Below are 24,439 nucleotides of genomic sequence, written 5' to 3' on the forward strand. Positions count from 1 at the left end.
AGAGGAGGAGGAGGAGGAAGGGGACAAGGGGAACGAGGAGGAGAAGGAAGAGGAAGAGGAAGAGGAAGAGGAGGAAAAGAGGAGGGGGAGGAGGAGGAAGAGGAGGAGGAGGAGGAGCTCAGAGAGCAACAAGGACCCTACAGTCCTCCCTCTCCCCCTCCCCCTCCCCCTCCTCCCCATTCCCCTCCTCCTCCTCCTTATAAACCCCCTCCCTCCTGGCACTGATGGTGTTCCCTAGCTGGGTCCTGAAACGTCTGCATGAAAACCACCATGTTCAGAGAGCCCCAGGGACCCCCCAGAGAAACCTTTGTGTCCTTCAGCCTGGAGCCACCTGAATTCACATCCCCCCCCCCACTTTCCACAGTGGCTCCCCCAGCCTCGGGCTCCTTACCACCACGGCGCTGCTGGCCCCCGTCGACAGGTAGATGTTCTCCGGGCTGGAGGGGATCCCCCCATCTCGGCGTTGGATGAAGGCAGCCACATCCTGGCGGATAAGCTGGATCCCAGGACTGGCACTGTAGGCCCCTGATGGGGGGAGAAGGCAGGGACAGGAAATGGGGGGGGGCGAGGAGGAGGAGGAGGAGGGGGCTCTGCAGCCCAGACTGGTCTTTTGGGGGGGGGGAACCCTGCAGGGGCCACGGATGGAGCCACAGCTATTTATGATTTCCTTTTATTTATCAAATAAAGGCAACTCTGGGCAGCCTATACATCTTATATCTAAGGTAACTCTGGGGGAGAAAGGGGGGGGGCACGCCATGCTCAAGGCCGCTGGGCCTGGGGAGCCCCCCCAATGAGGCCGCAACGTCATGCTGGCCTAATTGCTGGGATCACATGTGACGCCTGGGGGGGGGGTCCCTCACCCCTCCTCGCCCTCCTTCAGACCCCCTTGCAAAGAGGAGGGTCCGAGGCTCGGGGTCCAGTCTAGCCAACCCCACCCCAGGTCTCCAGAAGATGCTTCATCCGGAGCAGCCCAACAGGACCGCCCACAGCCGGTGGCTTTGCATGCTCCCCCCATATAGAGGGGCCAACAACCAAGGGAAGCCCCCTCCCCATCTGAAAGAGGCATCATTCTTTGCTCCGGAGTGGGGGTCTCCAACCCTGGCCACTTTAAGACTTGTGGACTTCAACTCCCAGAATTCCCCAGCCAGCGCATGCTGGCTGGGGAATTCTGGGAGTTGAAGTCCACAAGTCTTAAAGTGGCCAGGGTTGGAGACCCCTGCCCCAGGTCACCCAGGAGGTCATCTGGTCCACCTTGACCAGCCTGCTGAAATCTGGACCTTTCCTCAATTTACCGACAGTTCCTTTAGTGACCGTTCAAAGTTACAACAGCCCTGGGAGGAAAAAAAAATGGATTTATGACCGTTTTCCCCACCTAACAACCGTTGCAGCATCCTCACCGTCCCATGAGCAAAATTCCGACGCTCGGCCACTGACTCGCACTTATGACGCGTTATAGCATCGCAGGGTCATGCAAAATCCTCTTTTTGTGACCTTCCAATAACGGGGAATCCGGTGTCAGTTAACAACCGCATTCCTCGCTTAACAACGTGCAGGGGTTCGCTCGATAACCAAGAAACGTGGTAAAACCTCTGGACGGAAATTTGGGCTCCATTGTTGGACATAAAGCGAGGACTTACTTACACGTCCATGGAAACAGAGATCAAATTTGTTCGGAGGGATGAAACTGGAGGGTCCGGCTTTTCCGGGGGGGGGGGGTGTCTCAGAGGCTCAGGTGACTCTTCCTAGGACCCCTTTTAAGAGGGGGAGGGAAGCAGGGACACCCCCCCCCCCAGGGATGTCCAGACACTCACCAATGCTCTGCCCTCCGCACGCGGCCAGGAGTCGCCGGGCTTTCTGCTTTGCGTCTTCGGGAAAATCGGGGGAATTCAGCAGGTCGGGGTACATGCAGAGGGCGCTGACCTGTGGGGGGGGCAATTAGGGTGATGCTGCAGCCTCCCCCCCCTCACCATCCCCCCCTCTTCCCCCCACCTCCCAGGTCTCCCACCCGAGGTATTCGTGGGCTCTCTGCACAGACTCAGAGTCCCTCTGTTCCGGATACCAAGGCTGTCTGGGTCAGTCTGAGGGACCCCCCCCCCCAGCAAATGGGGCTAAGCCTGACCAGGGGAGGGTCTCTCCCGCCCCCTCCCCCGCCTCCTGCACATACCTGGCGCACGAAAGTGATGGGCTTCTGCCCCATCGCTTGCGCATCCCCAATGTTGGCTGCAATCACTTCCGCGAAGGGCTTCTTGACCCCCTGCAAAGATGGAGGTCACTTTTATTGCCATTTCCCTGTATTGTCGGTCCTCGGCTTACGACAGTTCATTTAGTGACCGTTTGAAGTTACAACGGGATGGAAAAAAAGTGACCTACGGCTGTTTCCCACACTTACGACCCCAGAGTCACGTCGTCAAAATTCGGATGCCTGGCCACTGACTCGCACTTATGACGGTCTCAGTGTTCTGGGGGGGGTCACGTGATCCCCTTTTATGACCTCCTGACAAGCAAAGCCAAGGGGGAGGCCGGATTCATTTAACGACCGTGTGGCAACTTAATATCCGCCATGATTCTATGGCAAGAAAGGGGGTCAAATGGGCCCAAACTCCCTTAACGACCGTCTCGCTTAGCAACGGAAATTTTGGTCTCAGTTGTGGACGTATGTGGAGGACTACCTGTACTGGGGAATTCCAGTTTTGCTGGCTGGGGAATTCTGGGAGTTGTAGTCCACAAGTCTTAAAGTTGCCAGTGTTGCCCCCCCCAATATCTGAGGGGTGGTCACAAAAAAGAAGGGGGCTCAACCTCTTCCCCAAAGACCCCGAAGGCAGGACAAGAAGCAACGGATGGAAACTCATCAAGGACAGAAGCAACCTGGAACTAAGGAGAAACTTCCTGACAGTGAGGACAATTAACCAGTGGAACAGCTTGCCACCAGAAGTTGTGAATGCTCCACCACTGGAGGTTTTTAAGAAGAGATTGTCTGTAATGGCATAGGATCTCCTGCCTGAGCAGGGGGTTAGACTAGAGGACCTCCAAGGTCCCTTCCAACTCTGTTGTTCTTTTTTTCCTTCCTTCCATCCTTTCTTCCTCCCTCCTTCCCTTCTCCAATACTGAAAGTTTTTAAGAAGAGACTGGACAGCCATTTTTCTGTAATGGCATAGGACAGGGGTAGGCAACCTGGCCCCTTTTATGACTCGTGGACTTCAATTCCCAGAATTCCTGAGCCAGCCATGCTGAGGGGAAAGGGAGAGGCTTCCAAGCTGAGCCGTGCTGGCTCAGGAATTCTGGGAGTTGAAGTCCACCAGTCATAAAAGAGCCAAGGTTACCTACCTATGGTCTACGAGGCTCACCGTTTAGAACAGGAGGACTTAGGACAGGGGTAGACAACCTTGGCTCATTTACGACTCATTTATGGGGGAATTATGGCCCTCCTCATGACTCGTGGACTTCAACTCCCAGAATTCCTGAGCCAGCGTGGGGGTACTATGGCCCCCTCATGACTCGTGGACTTCAACTCCCAGAATTCCTGAGCCAGCGTGGTTCAGCTTGGAAATCTCTCCCTTTCCCCTCAGCATGGCTGGCTCAGGAATTCTGGGAGTTGAAGTCCACGAGTCATAAAAGAGCCCAGGTTGCCTACCCCTGGCATAGGATCTCCTGCCTGAGCAGGGGGTTGGACTAGAAGACCTCCAAGGTCCCTTCTGAGTCTGTTCTTCTGACTTCCTTTCCCACCTGGCTCTGACGTGGGGGAGAAACCTAGAGGACATCAAGGTCAGCTTCACCCATCCTGCCGTCCTTGGGCGCCTTTGCCTGCCTCCTTATCGCCTCGAAAATGATTGCACGGTATTTGCCTAAAAGTTAAGGCAGTTCCTTGGGCATTGGTTTCTCACGGGGGAAGGCGCCAAGGCTGCCCTCCCCTCACAGGGACTTGCCAGATCATTCTTCTGCAGGCAGAGTCACCAGAAACAGTATAACAGAGTTGGAAGGGACCTTGGAGGTCTTCTAGTCCAACCCCACCCCCACTGCTCAAGCAGGAGATTCTATACCAGGAATGTTCAAACTTGGGAACTTTAAGGCTTGTGGAGAATTCCCCAGCCCTAGACCATCCCAGTCAGATGACTGTCCAGTCTCTTCTTAAAAACTTCCAGTGTTGGAGCATTCACAGCTTCTGGTGGCAAGCTGTTCCACTGGTTAATTGTTCTCACTGTCAGGAAGTTTCTCCTTAGTTCCAGGTTGCTTCTCTCCTTGATGAGTTTCCACCCGTTGCTTCTTGTCCTGCCCTCAGGCCCTTTGGAGAATAGCTTGACTCCCACTTCTTTGGGGCAGCCCCTGAGATACTGGAATAATGCTATCATGTCCCCCCCTCGTCCTTCTCTTCATTAAACTAGACATCCACAATTCCAGCAACCGTTCCTTATATGCTTTAGCCTCCAGTCCCCTGATCATCTTTGTTGCTCTTCTCTGCACTCTTTCTAGAGTCTCAACATCTTTTTATATTGTGGTGACCAAAACTGGATGCCGTATTCCAAGTGTGGCCTTACCAATGCAGTATAAAGCGGTACTAATGCTGGACCCATCCAGTGTATGAACACTCCTGGGTGGAGTTGCCCATATAATAATGGGAATTGTAGTCCCTGCATATCTGGATGGACAGAGACGCTGGAACAACCAGCCATGACCAATCCACCTGGTACCTCGGAGCCTTCAGCTGCTCCGAGGGGTCAGGCCAGGCTCATCCCAGCCAGCCCGACTCAGAGCTAACCAGGCCCCCAATAGCCTCCAAGTCTAGGTCAGCCTAGGAAGTGGAGTCATCCGCAATGAGGTCAAGAGGTCATCAAGAAGAGCCCAGCAGGTCAACTGGGGGATGAGCCAACAGAAAGGCTTAGGAAGGATCCTTCCACATCATCCTGGGCCAGGAGAGGTGATCTACTCCGAGGGACCTCGTAGTCCTAGTAGACAATCACCTAAATAGGAGCCAGCCGTGTGCTGCAGCTGCCAAAAAGGCCAACACAGTGCTAGGCTGCATCAACAGAGGGATAGAATCAAGATCACGTGAAGGGTTAAGACCGCTTTACAAGGCCTTGGTAAGGCCACACTTGGAATACGGCATCCAGTTTTGGTCACCACGATGTGGAGACTCCAGAAAGAGTGCAGAGAAGAGCAACAGAGATGATTAGGGGACTGGAGGCAAAAACATATAAGGAACGGTTGCTGGAATTGGGGATGTCTAGTTTAACGAAGAGAAGGATGAGGGGGGACAAGATAGCAGCCTTCCAGTATCTCAGGGGCTGCCCCAAAGAAAAGGGAGTCAAGCTATTCTCCAAATCGCCTGAAGGCAGAACAAGAAGCAACGGGTGGAAACTAACCAAGGAGAGAAGCAACCTAGAACTAAGGAGAAACTTCCTGACAGTGAGAACAATTACCCAGTGGAACAACCTGCCTCCAGAAGCAGTGAATGCTCCAACACTGGAAGTTTTTAAGAAGAGACTGGACAGCCATTTGTCCGAAATGGTGTAGGGTTTCCTGCCTGAGCAGGGGGTTGGACTAGATGACCTCCAAGATCCCTTCCAACTTTACTATTATTATTATTATTACTCTGGAAGTCCCTGAGACCCACTCTGAGTCCCACCTTGAGGGGTTTCTCCTGGACAGGGGTCTTCTCTGGATCCCACCCATATCAGCTCTGAGGGCCAGGAAGAAGACTGCCCTTCTTCCCAGGGGACCGCTTGACTACCGGCACCCCATAATCTGCGAGGGTCTTTATGCAAAGCCCCCCAAACCCACCTCCCTCATCTCTTGCAGCTTGCACCTCACCAGACCCAGGTCAGCATCCAGGCTTCATTCAAGAGATTCCCCCCCCCCTTCTCCCCTCTGGGGCTCCCAGCTCCCGTTTCCTTTCGTTTGATCAGGGGGCATTAAGGAGAATAGGGCATATTTACAGGCGGTCCTCGGCTTACGGGCACAGTTGAGCTCCACTTTTTTCGTTGCTAAGCAAGACAGGTGTTCAGTGAATTTTGCCCTGTTTTACGGCCTTTCCTGCCACAGCTGTTAAGCGAATCACTGCAGTTCTTAAATGAGTAACCCGGTTGCTAAGTGAATCCGGCTTCCCCAGGTCGCAAAAGGGGTCACGTGACCCCCCCAGGGGATGCTGCGACCGTCATAAATATGAGTCAGTTGCCAAGCGTCCCAAATTTGATTGCATGATGCTGCAACGGTCGTAAGTGGGAAAAACAAACGTAAGCCCCTTTTTTCAGCGCCGTCGCAACTTTGGACGGACACCAAACGAACTGTCATTAAGTTGGAGACTGTCTGTATTCCAGGAGAGTCAAGACAAAACCGCCCGTGTTGAAAGACGCTATCCTTTCGGGTAGATAGTGTGATGGGCGGGATATAAATTTAATCCTTAAATTAAACTAAATTAAAAACTGAAGTAAGCTAAACACTAAGCTAAAAACCAAAGTAAAGCAAAGCAAAGTAAAAACTAATAAAGAAAGCAAGCCGCTAAGTCAGTGGTTCTCAACCTTTCTAATGCCACGACCCCATAATACAGTTCCCCATGTTGTGGTGACCCCCAACCACTTATACATCACCAGGTGCCAGGGGCGTGGCCAAAGAAAAGGGGAAAAAAATGGCGGACTGCGTTGTTTGGTGACCCCCGTGAAATAGTCGTTCGACCCCAAATGGGGTCCCGACCCACAGGTTGAGAACCACTGCGCTAAGTCAACTTTCCAACTTACGAACAGACACGTGATCCAGTCAGTTGCCCGGCTTACCTGCTTCAGCTCCTTCTGCAGCTGGTTGGCCCGGGCAACGATGGGCCCCCGCACGGCGTACTCCACCTTCCGGACGTGGGGGTTCATGGACTCCAGGGTCAGGACCCTGTCCTTCGGCGCTGCCCGGCTGTCCGCCATCCCCGGCTGCTTCGCCTGCCGCCGCAGCGCCCTGCAATGCAAAAGAGGTTCGGGGCTGAGCAAGGGGACCCCCGAGCAGAGCGGCCCCCTCGCCTGGACCCCAGGCAGCCTGCTGCTCAGGACCACCCTGGCAAAGCGAAGCCTCAGCATCGGCCCCGACGGCTTCAGCTGCTGCAGGGGAAAGAGATCCGCTGCTCGGGATCCGGGCTGGGGGAGGGAAGCCAGGATCCACCGCACAGGTGGCCGAACTCTCTCCCTTCCCAAGTTGCTGGGAGTTTTCCGAGGGGGGGGGCTGGCTCAAATCCAAGCAAGGGGGGAGCCCAGCTCCGAGACAGCCCCCTCCTCTCCCAGCCTTGGGCTCAAGGCCTCCCTCCCGCCCCCCAGCCGAAGGAGGGACCCACCGGGCTCCCAGGCCACCGAGCAGCTGTTCCCACATGGGCTGTGGGGAGGGGAGGACGCTGCTCCTTTAAACCCTGGCCGGCCGGAGGGAGGAGACTGGCTGGAAGAAAGCCGGGCATTGTGCAGGCACTGAAAGGATCTGGCCCTTGCACCGCCAGACCCACAACGATGCGGGAACAAAGCCGAAACTGGCTGTCCCACCGAGGCTCTGCCTGCCAACCGCGGGCAGCGTGCCCAGGTGGCAGAGAGGAGGGAGGGAAGGGCTGGCTGCCTGCCTCGCCCTCACTTGCACCCGGAGGAAGGGGCAGGGCCGCCCAGAGGAGGGATGCAAAGGCTCAGCCCAAAGGCAAAAGGCCTGGCCGGGATGCCCCTCCGCCCTGAACGGGCCCTCCACCCCCAAAAGTGCACTTCCTGATGCTCTAACCCCCTAGGATCCCTTTCCAGAACAGGTGGCATCTGGGCACTGCCAGTTGCTGGCAACAGCTCCACCCCATCTTGGCCCGAAGAGTGTATTATATTATTTAGATTTAGATTATTTAGATTTAGATGATTTAGATTTAGATTATTTAGATTTAGATCTAGATTATTTAGATTTAGATGAGTTAGATTTAGACTGAGTTAGACTTAGATTGATTTAGATTTAGATTGATTTAGATTTAAATTTAGATTTAGATGATTTAGATTTAAATTTAGATTTAGATTATTTAGATTTAGATCTAGATTATTTAGATTTAGATGATTTAGATCTAGATTGAGTTAGATTTAGATCTAGATTATTTAGATTTAGATGAGTTAGATTTAGACTGAGTTAGATTTAGATTGATTTAGATTTAGATTGATTTAGATTTAAATTTAGATTTAGATGATTTAGATTTAAATTTAGATGATTTAGATTTATATCTAGATTCGTTAGATTTAGATATAGATGATTTAGATCTAGATTGAGTTAGATTTAGATCTAGATTATTTAGATTTAAATGAATTAGATTTAGACTGAGTTAGATTTAGATTGATTTAGATTTAGATTGATTTAGATTTAAATTTAGATTTAGATGATTTAGATTTAAATTTAGATTTAGATTGTTTTTTACCTTATTTACTTTATTATTGTATTGTACTGGACAGGTGGTCCTCAACTTACAACCATTCTTTTAGTGACCCGTCAAAGTTACGACGACACTGAAAAAAAGGGACATATGATTATTTCTCACACTTACGACGGTTGCATGGGTCACATGATCAAAATTCAGACAGTTGGCAACTGACGCACATTTATGACAGTTGCAGAGGCCCGGCACCAGGAGCGGATGCCCTGCAGAGAAGCTGAACTTCATCTCCCAGAATCCCTCTGGTCTTGCTGGACTACTGGGAGATGCCATTCAATAAGAAGCAGACCAGGCTGGGATGCACTGGGCTTTTTTTTTTTCTTTGAAAACGTTTCGCTCTTTGTCCAAGAAGCTTCTCCATCCAGAAGTTCTTCCCATGAAGAACTGAAGAAGCAAAACGATTTCAAAGGGGAAAAAAAACAAGAAAGTCCAGTTGCCTTGTGGAAAAGCCCCTTTGGGACAATCACGATCCAGGTGTGCTGGTGGAGAATCTCCATAGACCAGGGGTAGGCAAGCTTGGCTCTTTTATGACTCGTGGACTTCAACTCCCAGAATTTCTGAGCCAGCTGTGCTGGCTCAGGAATTCTGGGAGTTGAAATCCACGAGTTATAAAAGAGCCAAGCTTGCCTACCTCTGCCATAGATAATGAGGGATGCAAATCTGCATCTAGAAGCCCCCCCTCCAGCTCCTGTAGACCACCACTTTGCATCAAACACAGCGTAGGATCGATCAATCAGAATAGATCTGGAAGGGACCTTGGAGGTCTTCTAGTCCAGCCCCCTGCTCAAGCAGGAGACTCTATACCATTTCAGACATGTGACTGTCCAGTCTCTTCTTAAAAACCTCCAGTGTTGAATCACCCACAACGTCTAGTAGCAAGCTGTTCCACTGGTTAATTGTCCTCACTGTCAGGAAGTTTCTCCTTAGTTCCAGGTTGCTTCTCTCCTTGATTAGTTTCCATCTGTTATTTCTTGTCTTGCCTTCAGGTGCTTTGGAAAAAAAAAGTTGATCCCCTTTTTCTTTGTGGCAGCCCCTCAAATACTGGAATACTGCTCTCATGTCCTCCCTGGTCCTTTTCTCCAGACTGGCCATTCCCAAATCCTACAGCCGTTCTTCCTATGTTTTAGTCTCCAGGCCTTGGATCCTCTTAGTTGCTCTTCTCTGCACTTTTTCCAAAGTCTCAACATCTTTTTTGTGATAGGGTGACCAAAATTGGCTGCAGTATTCCAGATGTGGCCTCACGAGGATTTTATAAAGCGGTACTAATACTTTGCGTGATCTTGATTCTATGCCTCTCTGTTTATACAACCCAGGATTGTGTTAGCTTTTTTGGCTGCTGCTGCACACGCCTGGCTCTTGGTCAAGTGATCGTCCACTAGGACTCCAAGGTCCCTCTCACAGTTGCTGTTTTTGAGCCAGGTCTCGCCTAATTTGTATTTATATCTTTGATTTTTCCTGCCTAAATGTAAAACTTTGGTTATCTCCACATTGAAACTCATTTTGTTGGACAGGGTCCATTGTTCAAGTTGGCCAAGTTCTTTTGGGATCCTGAGTTTGTCTTTTGGGTGTTGGCTACTTCTGACAGTTTGGTGTCATCTGCAAATTTGATGAGTTCCCCTTCTATTCTCTCATCTAAGTGTTTGAGGCTATCGTGTCTCCCCCCCCACCCAGTCCTGCTTTTCTCTAGACTAGCTAAACCCAAATCCTTGCAACCGTCCTTCCTATCTTTTCGTCTCCAGGCCTTGGATCCTCTTAGTTGCTCTTCTCTGCACTTTTTCCAAAGTCTCAGCATCTTTTTCGTAATGTGGGGACCAACATGGACGAAGTCTTCCAGGTGCCCATGGGAAAACCCTCACTAAGAGAAGCCACAGCTTCTCCCCCACCTCGCACAGCCCTGTGTGTTGTCATAGCGCGAGAGGTGAGCCAGATGCCCTTAAAACTGCCCATGTTGGCCAAAAAGGTGGCTTTGCAGGAGCCAGGCGGAACGCCACCCTGGGAAGTCACTCCCAAGGTAACGGTGACCCTGGGGGAAAGGAGGGCGAGGCGGAATGGGTCAGGGTGGGTCCCAAGCTGGCCGGGACGATCCGAGGAAATGTGATCCGATGTTTCATCCGGCTGAGGCCTTGAGCAAACACGCTCGCCTGCAAACCTGAGGAACAGGTTGGGTCTTGAGCGTGGGAGAAGCCGGGTCAGGAGAGGACAATGGCAAGCCTCAACGCTAAACTCCCTGCAGGCTACCCAGGACATCTGGATTTCCCCCCCCCCCAGACCTCTCTGAGACAAGAGGGGCCCTGGGGAGACCCCCCCACTCGTGGGCTGGTGGTCTCTCTCCAGCACAAAAGGGGAGGGAACAGCCAAAGAACCCCCCACAAGAAGCCTCTTGGGGAAGGGCTGAGAAGAATCACCCCTCTCCAACTTGGAAGCTGTGCAACCCCTGGATCCAGAACCCGGGATTCAGCCGGTTCTTCTGCACTGACAGGCAGATCAGCGTGGAGTAATTTCTCAGATCGCGTGACAGCTCTTATTTTCGATCCGACCACTTCTCCTTTTTAGAAATCTCTTGCCAGATTGAGCAGGGGGTTGGACTAGAACAGGGGTCTCCAGCCTTGGCAACTTTATGACACTGGACTTCAACTCCCAGAATTCCCCCAGGCAGTGCATCCTCCTCCTCCTCCTCCTCCTCTCTGCAAACTCCACTTCCATCTAGCACTGATGATGTTCCCTAGTTGGGTCATGAAACGTCTGCAAGGAAACCACCCAGAGATCACCAGGGACCCCACAGTCCTCCTCCCCCTCCCCCTCCCTCTCTCCCTCCTCGCCAACTCTGCTTCCATCTAGCCCTGATGATGTTCCCTAGCTGGGTCATGAAACGTCTGCAAGGAAACCACCCAGCTCCGAGAGCACCAAGGACCCCACAGTCCTCGTCTTCCTCCTCCTCCTCCTCCTCCTCCTCCTCCTCCTCCTCCTCCTCCTCCTCCTCCTCCTCCTCCTCGCCAACTCTGCTTCCATCTAGCACTGATGATGTTCCCTAGTTGGATCATGAAACATCTGCAAGAAAACACCTGGCATGCTGCCCCCCCCGGGGGGCGAGGTGGGCGAGAGGGGCCCTGAGCTCCAGCCCACGAGCAGAGTTTCCCCGTCCTACCTTTGCCCCCCTCCAGGACGGGCCGTGGGGAAAGTGTCACCAGAGCCTCTTCTTTTGGGGGGGGGGGTGTTGCTGGAGGCAGAAGGGAAAGCGCTCAGGGCTGGGCCCTATCAGCCCGGCTGCCTCCCCTCCTGGGCTGGGGGTGATAAGGAGCAGGACGGTCCTTGCCCAGCCGCAGAGGGAGCGTCTGGGGGCCACTGAAGGCTCTGGGTTAGGCCAGCCTCCCTCCTGCCTTCCTTGAAACGGGCGCTGCCAGCTGGCATCTGGCCCCGAAGGAGAAGCTGTTGCCTGGAGGGGGCTGTGCCTTTTATTTTATTTCCTTTTATTTCAGTTCAGTTCATTTTATATTTTATTTTATATCTTTTCTTTACTTTACTTTACTTTACCTTACCTTATCTTACCTTAATTTACTTTACTTTACTTTACCTTACCTTATCTTACCTTACCTTAATTTAATTTACTTTAATTTACTTTTTTACTTTACTTATTTTACTTTACTTTACTTTACTTTAACTTTACTTTACCTTACCTTAATTTACTTTACTTTACTTTCCTTTTTTACTTTACTTTACTTTACCTTATCTTACCTTAATTTAATTTACTTTAATTTACTTTTTTACTTTACTTATTTTACTTTACTTTACTTTAACTTTACTTTACCTTACCTTAATTTACTTTACTTTACTTTCCTTTTTTACTTTACTTTACTTTACTTTACCTTACCTTATCTTACCTTACCTTAATTTAATTTACTTTACTTTTTTACTTTACTTACTTTACTTTACTTTACTTTAAACTTTACCTTACCTTACCTTAATTTACTTTACTTTACTTTTTTACTTTACTTTACCTTACCTTATCTTACCTTACCTTAATTTAATTTACTTTAATTTACTTTACTTTTTTACTTTACTTACTTTACTTTACTTTACTTTAAACTTTACCTTACCTTACCTTAATTTACTTTACTTTACTTTTTTACTTTACTTTACCTTACCTTATCTTACCTTACCTTAATTTAATTTACTTTAATTTACTTTACTTTTTTACTTTACTCACTTTACTTTACTTTACCTTACCTTACCTCACCTTACCTCACCTCACCTTTACTGTATTGAAATTAATAGGGCCGCCCCCTCCCTTTCAGTGATTCCAGGCAGCTTGTGAAATATAAAACACCCAACCCAGGCAGTCCTCAATTTACGACCATCCATTTAGTGACCGTTTGAACCCTTCACAGCTGCCTGGTCACGCCGTTTGCTCACTGCACAGCTGTGGGGCTCGGGGCCCACTGAGGTGTTTTTCTCCTGAGGCTCTGTTCAACGCTGAACCCCCTAATATTGCACCACAGCAAGTCCCCAACTTACAACCTCTTGTTTAATGACCATTTGACATTGCAATGGCCCTGGAAACAAGGGACTTATGATCGGTTTTCACACTTAATGACCGTTGCAGCATCCCCAGGGTCACCTGGTCAAAATCCGGGCGTCTGGCCACTGACGGTCGCAGGCTCCCAGGTCACGTGATCCCCTTTTGCGACTTTCCCAGCTGGCTTTATTCCCAGCAACACTGACAGGACAAACCAGTAGTATATCAACATACAGCAAGCCCTGCAGTCCTCCTCCTCTTCCTCCTCTCTGCAATCTCCACTCTCTTCTACCACTGATGATGCTACCTAGTTGGGTCATGAAATGTCTGCAAGAAAACAACTAAGCTCAGAGAGCACCAAGGACCCCACAGTCCTCTCCTCCTCCTCCATTCTGCACACATGCCCTTCGCTTCCAGCACTGATGATATCAAGAAAGCCACCAATCCCAGAGGGCACCAAGGAGCCCACAGAAGAGAAAGAGCTGAAAGAGTCTTTTCAATCACAGATAGGCCCTCTTATCAGTTTCAGGGCTCTGCCCTGAACCAGTTGACTAGTCTTCGAGCCCAGGCTTGTTTCCTAACCCTGGTCCATCAGTTTCCTTAGTCCATAATCAGCCCTTCTCTGGTCAAGCACAACCTCGCCTGAGAAAGCAGGCTAGCCCTGGTCCAATCACAAAATGCCTCAACATGTCGGCCAGGAAAAAACAGAGAACAGAGAGAGAGAAGAGGAGAGAGAGAGAAGGAAAGAGAAGAGAGAGAGAGAAGAGGAAAAGGGGGAGAAGAGAGAGAGGAGAAAGAGAGGAGAGAGAGGAGGAAAAAGAGAGAAGAGGAGGGAGAGAGAAAGAGAGAAGAGGAGAGAGAGAAGAGAGGAGAGAGAGGAGAGAAAGAGAGAGGAGAGAGAGAGGAGGAAAGAGAAGAGAGAGAAAGAGAGAAGAGGAGAGAGGAGAGAGAGACAGAAGAGAGAAAGAGAGAGGAGGAAAAAGAGAAAAGGAGACAGAGAAAAAGAGAGGAGAGAGAGGAGAGGGAGAGAGAGAGGAGGAAAAACAGGAGAGAGAGAAGAGAGAGGAGAGAGGGAGAGAGAGAGAAGAGAGAAAGAGAGAGAGGAGAAAGAGAGGAGGAGGAAAAAGAGAACAGGAGAGAGAGAAAGAGAGGAGAGAGATGAGGGAGGGAGGGAGAGAGAGAAGAGAGAAAGAGAGAAGAGAGAGAAGAGGAAAAAGAGAAAAGAGAGAGAGGAGAGAGGGAGGGAGAGAAGAGAGAAAGAGAGGAGAGAGGAGGAAAAAGAGAAGAGAAGAGAGAGAGAGAGGAGAGAGAGGAGAAAGGGAGGGAGAGAGAAGAGAGAAAGAGAGGAGAGAGAGAAGAGAGTGAGAAAGAGAGAGAGAAGAGGAGAGAGGAGAGAGAGGAAAGGGAGAGAGTGAGAGAGAGAGAGGAGAGAGAAGAGGAAAAAGGGAGAGAAGAGAGGAGAGAGAAAAAGAGAGAGGAGAAGAGAGAGAGAAGACGAGAGAGGAGAGAGAGGAAAGGGAGAGAGAGAGGAGAGAGGAAGGGAGGGAGAGGAGAAAGAGAGGAGGAAAAGAGAAAGATAGAGAGAAGAGAGAGGAGAGAGAGAGGAGAAAGGGAGGGAGAGAGAGGAGAGAGAGTGAGAGAGAGAGAAGAGGAGAGAGGAGAGAGAGGAAAGGGAGAGAGAGGGGGGGAGAAAGAGAGAGAGGAGGAGGAGGAGGTTTTCTTGGCAGTCACATGGAAGTGGCTGGCCCTCCCTACGGAGCTTTTGCTCAACTCTGCCTGCCTGCCTGCCTGTCTGTCACCCTTAGATTATGGAGGGGTCTCCCAACCAAGGACCACCTGTATTCAACTCTGTCGCGCATTTGAGATAAGCCAAGATCAAACTCTCAAAGAGCTGAGAGTCGGCGCTAGGAGATGCGTTGGATGGAAAATATTTTTATATTGTCTTTCAACTTAGAATGGAGGGAGAGATTCTGAAAAGCCCAATTGTGGACAGAAGGCTGGCGAGCGATGGGGAGGGGGTGCGTGGTGGGAAATGAAAATTTGCGGAAGAAAGCTAAAAGGATTGGGTTTGGATCTGAATACTTTATTTGGCCAAGCGTGATTAGACACACAAGGCATTTGTCCCTGGCACAGAAGCACTCAGTGTCCTTGCAAAGCAACAGAGAGAATAAAAATAATAATAATATTAATAATCAAAGATCCACATCTCTCCCACATCGGGTAGACAAAAGTGCTAAATCCTGACTGAACATCTGACTGTGCGATGAATCATAAAAATGGTAAAACGGGGAAGTAAGGAAAGTAATAAAAAAGATAAATAATAACAATAGATGGGTTAATACACATATACATTAGGCCGAAGAACAGAGCTGGAAGGGATCTTGGAGATCTTTTAGTCCATCACTGGAGGTTGCCAAGAACAGACTGGACAGTCACTTGTCTGATATAAAACCCTGGTGAGGCCACACCTGGAATGCTGCAGCCAATTTTGGTCACCATATCACAAAAAAGACGTTGAGAGTTTGGAAAAAAAATCAGAGAAGAGCAACTAAGATTATCCAAGGCCTGGAGGCTAAAACATACAAAGAACGGCTGTGGGATCTGGGTTTGGCTAGTCTAAAGAAAAGAAGAAATAGGGGAAACAGGATAGCAGTGTTCTAGTATTTGAGGGGCTGCCACAAAGACCAAAGCACCAGAGGGCAGGACGAGAAGCAACGGTTGGAAACTGACCAAAGAGAGAAGCAAATGGAAATTAAGGAGAAACTTTCTAACAGTGAGGACAATTAACCAGTGGAACAGAAGTTGCCTTCAGAAATCGTGGGTGCTCCATCACTGGAGATTTTCAAGAAGAGACTGGACAGTCACTAGTTTGAAATGGTATATAGGTTCTCCTGCTTGAGCAAGGGGCTGGACTAGAATACATAAGAATGAAAATAACATATGAACCATGTAAAGTCTGGAGTGGGCAACAACAACAACAACAACAATAATAGAGTTGGAAGTGACCTCGGAGGTCATCTAGTCCAACCCCCTGCTCAGATAGGAAACCCTATACCATTTTGGACAAATGGCTGTCCAGTCTCTTCTTAAAAACTTCCAGGGTTGGAGCATTCACCGCTTCTGGAGGCAGGTGGTTCCACTGGTTAATTGTTCTAACTGTCAGGAAGTTCCAGGTTGTTTCTTTCTTTGGTGAGTTTCCATCCGTTGCTTCTTGTCCTGCCTTCAGGAGTTTTGGAAAATAGCTTGACTCCCTCTTCTTTGGGGTAGCCCCTGAGATACTGGAAGACTGCTATCCTGTCCCCCCTCGTCCTTCTCTTCATTAAACTAGACATACCCAATTCCAGCAACCGTTCCTTATATGTTTTAGCCTCCAGTCCCCTGATCATCTTTGTTGCTCTTCTCTGCTTTTCTTTCTAGAGTCTCAACATCTTTTTTACATCATGGTGACCAAAACTGGATGCCGTATTCCAAGGGTGGCCTTACCAAGGCATTGTAAAGTGGCATTAACACTTCACGTGATCTTGATTTCTATCCCTGTGTTGATCAAGCCCAGAACTGTGTTGGCTTTTTTGGCAGCTGCAGCACACGGCTGGCTCCTATTTAGGTGATTGTCCACTAGGACGCCCAGATCCCTCTCACAGTTGCTACTATTGAGCAAGGTACCCCCTATACCAGTGTTTGTCAACCTTGACAACTTTAAGGCATGTGGACTTCAACTCCCAGAATTCCACAGCCAGCAATGCTGGCTGTGGAATTCTGGGAGTTGAAGTCCACATGCCTTAAAATTGTCAAGGTTGACAAACACTGCCCTATACTATACCTGCACATTTGGTTTATAACCCCTTTTACGACTTGTGGACTTCAACTCCCAGAATTCCTGAGTCAGACTTGCGTGCAACTTGTGACCCACCCAGACCTCTTAGACCTAGACCCACAGGGTTCCCCTCCACTGCATCCAGGACTTTGCCCTGGATTTTTCCTACTCAAACAGAGAACTTTGCCCCTCTGGAAAGCCACCTGACTGGTTTCTTCCGGTTGTTCAGGCTTGTCCAAATCTTCCTGAGTTATGAGATTGTCCTCCCTCCTCACCTCCCTTCCTTGGTGTCATGACTTGTTTTTAAACCATTCATCCCAGTCATTTCGAAATGCTGAAGGCAGGAGAAGAAGCAACAGGTCTAAACAACTGTGGGGCCTCAGCTTTCTGATTTTCCTTCCTCCAAGGTCAGCTACTGGAGCTGTTCCCCGTCTGACATTTGTTAACTCAGTGGGAAGGCATCCACGGACTTCCCAGATCTTATTTCTGAGACATTCCCAAGTCCCTTTGGCCTGACCTCAGGGGTGGGATTCAAATCCCAGGTGTTCCAGTATCTCAGGCGCTGCCCCAAAGAAGAGGGAGTCAAGCTATTCTCCAACGCGCCTGAGGGCAGGACAAGAAGCAACGGATGGGAACTCATCAAGGAGAGAAGCAACCTAGAACTAAGGAGAAACTTCCTGAGAGTGAGAACAATTAACCAGTGGAACAACCTGCCTCCAGGAGTTGTAGATGCTCCAACACTGGAAGTTTTAAAGAAGAAGCTGGACAGCCATTTGACCGAAATGGTATAGGGCTTCCTGCCTGAGCAGAGGGTTGGACTAGATGATCTCCAAGGTTCCTTCCAACTGTGTTATTCTTTTTTTCCCTTCCTTCCTTCCTCCCTCCCTCCCTCCCTCCCTCCCTCCCTCCCTCCCTCCATCCATCCTTCCCTTCTCCAACAGTGGAAGTTTTTAAGAAGAAACTGGACAGCCATTTGTCTGAAATGGTATAGGGTTTCCTGCCTGAGCAGGGGGCTGGACTAGATGGCCTCCAAGGTTCCTTCCTACTTTTTTATTACTATTATTATTATTATATAGGTGAACAAGCAGTTCTCTGTGTGGATGCTGCTTCTACTTAATTCGAAGTCACAACAGCTCTGGAAAAGGTGACCTGACCATTTTTCACACCGTTGCAGCATCCCCCAGTGATCAAAATTCAGCCACTTGGCAACCGACTCGTATTTACGACGGTCGCAGCGTCCCGGGGTGGGGGGTCACGTGATCCCCTTTTGCGACTTTCCGACCAGCAAAGTCAACGGGGGAAGCCGGATCCACTTAACGACCGCATGACTAATTTTACAACTGCTGTGATTCGCTTCTCTGGTGAGAAAGGTCGTAAAATGGGGCAAACTCATTTAACGACTGCCTCACTTAGCAACAGTTGTGGGTTGTAAGTCGAGGACTGCCTGTACACAACTTAAAACCTTTCCGTTAACCCACCCAGCAAATTGTCCCACAATAAATTACAGGCTAGGTTATGTAATTAACCACCTTAATCCCGTTTTGATCTGTGGTCTCCACTCACATGTAACACAGTAAAAAGGCATTTGGGGTTAGAGCACATCCAGGTAGCCCTCATTTAGCAAGTGCCTTGTGCAACCACCATTCAGAGTTACAACCCTGATTCAAAAGTAACTTTCTGAACCAAGCCTGGCCTTAGATAACCTTTGCAGGTCTCTAGAGCAAAGAAAGCTGAAGTAAGACCACAAGCACAATCATGGTTTCATTTAGCGACTACTTTGCTTAATGGCTGAGTGGCTGGTCCCAATTGTGTTCACTAAATGAGGACTCTTCTGTACTTGGAAGAATATTCTAAATTTGCTGGGGAGGGGGAGAGAGGGAGGGAGAGAGGGAGGGGAGAGACAGAGAGGGAGGGAAGGAGGGAGGGAGAGGGGGAGAGACAGAGAGAGAGGGAGGGACAGAGAGGGAGAGGGAGGGGAGAGACAGAGGGAGAGAGGGAGGGGGAGAGACAGAGGGAGAGAGGGAGGGGAGAGACAGAGGGGGGGAAGGAGGGAGAGAGAGGGAGAGGGAGGGGAGAGAGGGAGGGAGAGGGGGAGAGACAGAGGGAGGGAGAGAGAGGGAGGGGAGAGATAGAGAGGGAGGGAGAGGGGGAAAGACAGAGAGGGAGGGAGGGAGAAGGGGAGAGACAGAGGGGGGCTGAGAGCGAGGGGAGAGACAGAGAGAGAGGGAGGGACAGAGAGGGAGAGGGAGGGGAGAGACAGAGGGAGAGAGGGAGGGGGAGAGACAGAGGGAGAGAGGGAGGGGAGAGACAGAGGGGGGGAAGGAGGGAGAGAGAGGGAGAGGGAGGGGAGAGAGGGAGGGAGAGAGGGAGAGACAGAAGGAGGGAGAGGGGGAGAGAGAGGGAGGAGGAGAGAAGGGGGAGAGACAGAGGGAGAGAGGGAGGGAGAGAGAGAGATGCTTTGCCCCCCCTGTCAATGCGATGGAGCCCCAAAAGACAGAATTGGGCCTTTGGGGAGAAAAGCCTTAACCATCCCGTGCCTGTGGACCAGGAGGCTGGGCAGAGGGGGAGGGGCTGGTGTGGGACGGGGAGACCCAACTGTAGTCCCACCACAGCCGAGGGCTTCCTTGGGGGACTCGGGCCAGCCCATTCTACTTGGCCCAAGAGCTGGGGAAATGGGGGGGGGCTCCAGTGGGAAGGAGCTGGACTGGGAGAGGAGACCCAGCTGGCAATGCCCCCCCCCCAACGCAGCCAGGAAAGCCCTGAGCCCCACCTACCTCGCAGGGTTTCTCGGTGAGAGACTGATCTTCCTGGAGGAACCGAAGACCGACCGAAGTCTTATCGAGAAATAATTCAGATATTAGGCTGAAACGCCAGATAAAACAGGTCAAAGTCTCCTCCGGCTGAAGGTGTTCCGTAACCATTGGCTCACTGGCCTGACTACACCCCTCAGGAGGAGGGAAGGCCCACGTGAGCACCCTCCCCTCGCAGGGCCACGCCAGGGCACCCCAACTGTGCGTGGGGAGGCCGGAGGGCAGCCCCCCCAGTCCTGGGGGGCTCAGGGGGCTCCTTCAAGAAGGCCCTTTCAGAGAGCATCCCCTGGGCTGCCCTTCTAGGAATCTGGGTCCGAGAACAAGCCGTGGAAGGGAGGAAGGGAAGAAAGGAGGAAAGGAGGGAGAAAGGAAAAGACGGGAGAAGGGAGGAAAGGAGGAAGGGAAGAAGGAAGCAAAGGAAGGAAGGAAAGGAGGGGAGGAGGAAGGGAAGAAGGAAGGAAATGAAGGAAGGAAAGGGAGGAAAGGAGGAAGAAGGGAGGAAAGGAGGGGGGAAGGGAGGAAGGGGAGAAAGGAAAGGGAGGAAAGGAAGGGAGGGAGGGAAGGGAGGGAGGGAGGAAGAAAAGGAAGGGAGGAAAGGAGGGGGAAGGGAGGAAGGAAAGGAGGAAAGGAAGAAGGAAGGAAGAAGGGAGAAGGAAAGGGAGGAAAGGAGGAAGGGAAGAAGGAAGGAAAGGAGGGGAGGGGAGAAAGGAGGAAGGGAAGAAGGAAGCAAAAGAAGAGGAAAGGAGGGGAGAAGGGAGGAAGGAAAGGAGGGAAGGAGGGAGGAAAGGAAGGAAGAAGGGAGGAAAGGAAGGGAAGAAGGAAAGAAGGGAGGAAAGGAAGGGAGGAAGAAGGGAGGAAAGGAGGAAAGGAAGGGAGGAAGGGAAGAAGGGAGGAAAGGAGGGGGAAGGGAAGGGTCTCCCTGGTGGGAGACCCTTGGCAGGCAGAGATCAGAGTCTCCCCCCCCCAGCTCCACCTACCCCCAGCCCCGGAGCCCCTTGGCCTGCTTGCTCCTGCCAGCCCCAGAGGTGACCCCGATCTTGGCCAGAGCCCCCCTGCGGACATCCCGGGAGGATTCCTTCCTAGCGCCGGGCGGAGAGCGGGGGACCCTTTGGTGGGCCAGAAGGGGCTCCGGACTGCTGCAACCGGGCCGCTAACCCGGGACCCCCGGGGGGGGGGGGGCAGAGAAGGCCGCCCCTCCCAAGCCGGATCTCTTCCGACTCCCCCCCCCCCTCAAGTACCCCACCCAGGCAGGCCAAAAGCCCCTCCCGTCCCCCAACCCCGCATAATGGAACTTGTAGTCCACCAAGTCCGAAGGCGTTGCTCTTGGGGGCCCCAGGACGGTCGAGACCCCCTGTCCGGGCTGGCCCAACCTCCCCCCCCCGTGCCCAGCCTTTTCTTCTCCTCCTGCCCTCCCCTCCCCCGCCGGTCCTCTGCCCCACCCCAAGGGGCCCCTCCCTGGCTGGGCGCCCCCCTCCCGCCAAGGGGGCAGCCCCTCGCCTACCTGCTTGCGGGGGGGGGTCCCCTCCAGCTGAGGCCGCCGCCTTTCCTGCAAACCTCCTCTTCCACCAGCAGGGCGCCCGCGAGCGCCGGCGGGCAGGGGGCGTCGTCTGCCGTCGGGGGGGGGGGCCGGGCCGGCCGGGGCTGACCTTTACGGACCGGCTGCTCCGGGCCAGCCCCGGACAGCTCCGCCGGCCCCGCTGCCCTCCTGGGGGTCCGGCTTCCCGGCAAAGACCCCCGGACCCGCGGCTGCCGGTCCGGGAAAGGCAGGGCGGGGGTCGCCGCGCTCCCGGGGCTTTATTTTGAGTTGCGGGTCAGCCCCGAAGAATTGCCCCCTCCCAACTTCCGCCTCTGCTTGTCGCCTCCTTGGCGGGAGACGAGCAACGGTCACCCGGCGGGACTCTGGGCATACGCAGAGGGCCTGGCCGGGAATGAATGACTTGGGGCCAGCTTTGCTTATGTAGATAGCCCCTCGGGACCTGCCCCTCCCCAAAAGCCTCCCCCCACCACCCGGCAAGGTAAAAATAGCAGGTTACAGAGAGCAGCGCACAATGCGGGACGAAGGCCAGCCGAGAACAGGCCAGGTTAAAGAAGCCCCAGAATAAATCAGAATGTCTCCAGGAACTGGAGATAACTTTTTTTCCCAAAATGATCAGGCTTTTCCAAGGGGTCCAGGGCCCCTGAAATGAATCAGTCGGGGGCCCCACCGTGAAACCAATCCTGATGGTTTTGCGTGGGAAAGGGGGGGGGTCAAAAAAGTCAAGAGGGCCCCCACAAGCTGGAGACTGAACCCTGTCCCAATTGTATCACATTTGCCCGGTTATGGGTGCCAACCTTGACTTTTTTGACCCTGCAGGCAAAGCATAGCAACGGATGCTGGCGCCCCCCTCTGGCCTGGGCCCTGCTAAAGCCTCCCTGGCGTCCGGCCCACCCCAGCTTAACTTTTCAAAATGGCCCCGAAGGGACGCTGGGTGTGCCAGCTCTGAGCGAGCGGTGCCCACTTGCCCCCTTGTGCCCAGGGACCTTGCCTGCCACTCACCTGGCCAAGCAGCCCTTGGAGAAGGTGCAGCTCGCTTTGCCTGCCATGCCTGTCTCATGAGGAGGGGCTTAAGAGGGGGCAATCGTGGCCCTGGCTCACTTCTGCCAGATGCCACACGATCCTCCGGTCAGTCGAGAAAGGACAGGACGGCCGGGCCCACGTGCTCCCTGGCTGGGCATTTGACACCTGTCCCTGCAAGGGGGTGGGCAGTAACATTCCAGCACGTGGAGGGTTGAAAAATCTGCCTGTGCATGAAGCAGGGATTCAAGTATCAAAGGTGTTTTTCTGAGAAGTAGCTGGACTCTTTTGAAAGTGGTTCCCTTCTCATGCAAGAATCTTCTTCAGTTCTTCGGAGAGAGAGGGAGGGAGGAAGAGAGGAGAGAGGGAGGGAAGAGAATGAAATGAAAGAAAGAAAGAAAGAAAGAAAGAAAGAAAGAAAGAAAGAAAGAAAGAGATAGGAGAGAAAGAAAGAAAGAAGAGAGAAAGAAAAAGAGAAAGAATGAAAGAAAGAAAAAGAAAGAACAAGAGAAAGAAAGAAAGAAAAAGAAAAAAGAGAAGAAAGAAAAAGAAAGAAAGAAAAGAAAGAAGGAAAGAATGAAAGAAAGAGAAAGAAAGAATGAAAGAAAGAGAGAAAAAGAAAGAAAGAGAAAGAATGAAAGAAAGAAAAAGAAAAGAAAGAAAAAGAATGAAAGAAAAGAAAGAAGAAAGAATGGATGAAAGAAAGAAAGAAAGAAAGAACAAGGAAGGAAGGCAGGAAGGAAGGAAGGAAAGGCAGGAAGGAAGGAAGGAAAGGAAGGAAAGGAAGGAAGGAGGAAGGAAGGAAAGAAGGAAGTCTGGGGAACTGAAGAAGCTCCCTGGATGAGAAGTGAAATGTTTTCAAGAGAGTCCAGCTGCCTTTTGGGAAAAAAAGCCCCCTGCGGCCAACCATGGCCTGGATGATGGAGAATCTCCACAGATAGATCTAAGCCCCCGTTTCCCGCAGCCCTCTGTGCCACCCGATGGCAGCCAGACAGGCTGCTCTCTGGTTTTGACCACTGGAGCCCACTGCCCAGGGCCCAGCCCCAGTTTGTGCAGGGCGCCAGTCGTGCACCGGCCCTGGGCAGCCCTCAGTTCTCTCTCTGCAGCAGCATTTGGGCTCTCCCTGCACCCCGTTTGCCCGGCACCCGTGTCCTCCTGTGGCAGAAGGGGGCTCCCTGTGGCAGGCTTTGTGGGGGGGGGTGAGGGTTACTGACTGTGCAAGTGGGGGGGGGGACAGAGGTCAGACAGAAGCCCAGGGCTGCAGGGCAAGACAGACCAGCTGGGGTCTGCCCCCCCCCCGTCCCTACCTCCTGCCCCAAAGGGGGTCCCTTCCACCTTTGAGCTGGACCTCCTCCGTAGATTGGGAATGTCTGAAATCAGCCCAACAGGAGCAAATCCACCACGAGGAAGGGAAAAATCCCGGGGGGATTTGCTATCACCTTTCCCGCCTCACAGGTTTGACTCAAGGCCTCGGGGAGCTGCTGTCGCAGTGCTTTTGGGTTAACCCTCCCCAGATGTCTTCCTCTGAATCAAATCTATGAGTCGGAAAAGGGGCAGGCAGGTTGCCTTCTAATTTTTTGGGCTGCCAAGGATTAGTGGGACTCTCCTCTCTTACCCTGTCTGGAAGACAGAGAGATTCTTAGAACACAGGATAATAGCAACAGCACGTAGACTTATATCCCGCTTCCCAGGGCTTTAAGCAGTGTACAGCCTATTTGCCCCCAGCAATCTGGGCCCTCCGTTTACTGACCTCGGAAGGACGGAAGGCTGACTTAACCTGGAGCCCCGTCAGGATCGAACTGCCGGCAGTGGGCAGAGTCAGCCTGCAACGCTGCCCTTTCACCCCTGCGTCCCAAGCGGAGCGGAAAGGGACCTTGGAGGTACCTCTAGTCCAACTACCCGCTTAAGAACAAGACCGTATACCATTCCGGACAAATGACTGTCCAGCCTCTTCTTAACGTTCTAGTTTTTCCAAGAGAAGAGGGAAAAGAGAGGCAGGAGAGGGGGGGGGCAGGCGTGGGGGGCATCCTTTGAGAAGACACGGACAGGGTCTCAAGTGGGTGCTGGAGGAGATTCCTCCCGGAGAGGAGAAGTTGTGGTCTTCCAGGAAATAATAATAATAATAATAATAATAATAATAAGGGACTCGATAGGTAGACAAAATGCCAAATCCAGTCTGAACATCTGGCTGACTGTGCGATGATCAATAATAATAATAATAATAATAATAATAATAATAATAATGATAATTTAAAAAGTTGGAAGGGACCTTGAGGTGCATTATAGTGTATTTGTACTGATATAATTAATCATGTTCATTAAAAATGGATCACTTTTAACT

The 24,439-nt window shown here is 51.5% G+C and overlaps 1 protein-coding gene across 9 annotated transcripts in view; it reads right to left on the reverse strand.

The window, feature by feature from the left end:
• The window catches only part of GPT (glutamic--pyruvic transaminase), a 39,129-nt gene that overhangs the window by 12,952 nt on the left and 1,738 nt on the right, over window positions 1-24,439 (reverse strand). Inside the window, exons 1-7 of one of the 9 annotated variants that reach the window (XM_039330153.1) lie at window positions 22,081-22,142; window positions 19,509-19,596; window positions 8,443-8,480; window positions 6,765-6,933; window positions 2,165-2,254; window positions 1,812-1,920; window positions 392-525 (exon numbers count right to left, since the gene is read on the reverse strand). In XM_039330153.1, the coding sequence (XP_039186087.1) occupies window positions 392-525; window positions 1,812-1,920; window positions 2,165-2,254; window positions 6,765-6,933; window positions 8,443-8,480; window positions 19,509-19,596; window positions 22,081-22,127 (675 nt within the window). In that variant the 5' untranslated portion in view covers window positions 22,128-22,142. Of the gene's footprint in view, window positions 1-391; window positions 526-1,811; window positions 1,921-2,164; window positions 2,255-6,764; window positions 6,934-7,303; window positions 7,878-8,392; window positions 8,481-13,022; window positions 13,122-18,297; window positions 18,352-19,508; window positions 19,895-21,045; window positions 21,162-22,080; window positions 22,233-24,439 lie in introns of those variants that run through there. The other 8 variants (XM_039330155.1, XM_039330160.1, XM_039330152.1 and 5 more) reach the window with 8 other exon arrangements.

Source organism: Crotalus tigris, unplaced genomic scaffold, assembly GCF_016545835.1.
Source record: "Crotalus tigris isolate CLP2741 ecotype Arizona unplaced genomic scaffold, ASM1654583v1 scf7180000024426.592134, whole genome shotgun sequence".
Lineage (NCBI taxonomy): Eukaryota > Metazoa > Chordata > Lepidosauria > Squamata > Viperidae > Crotalus > Crotalus tigris.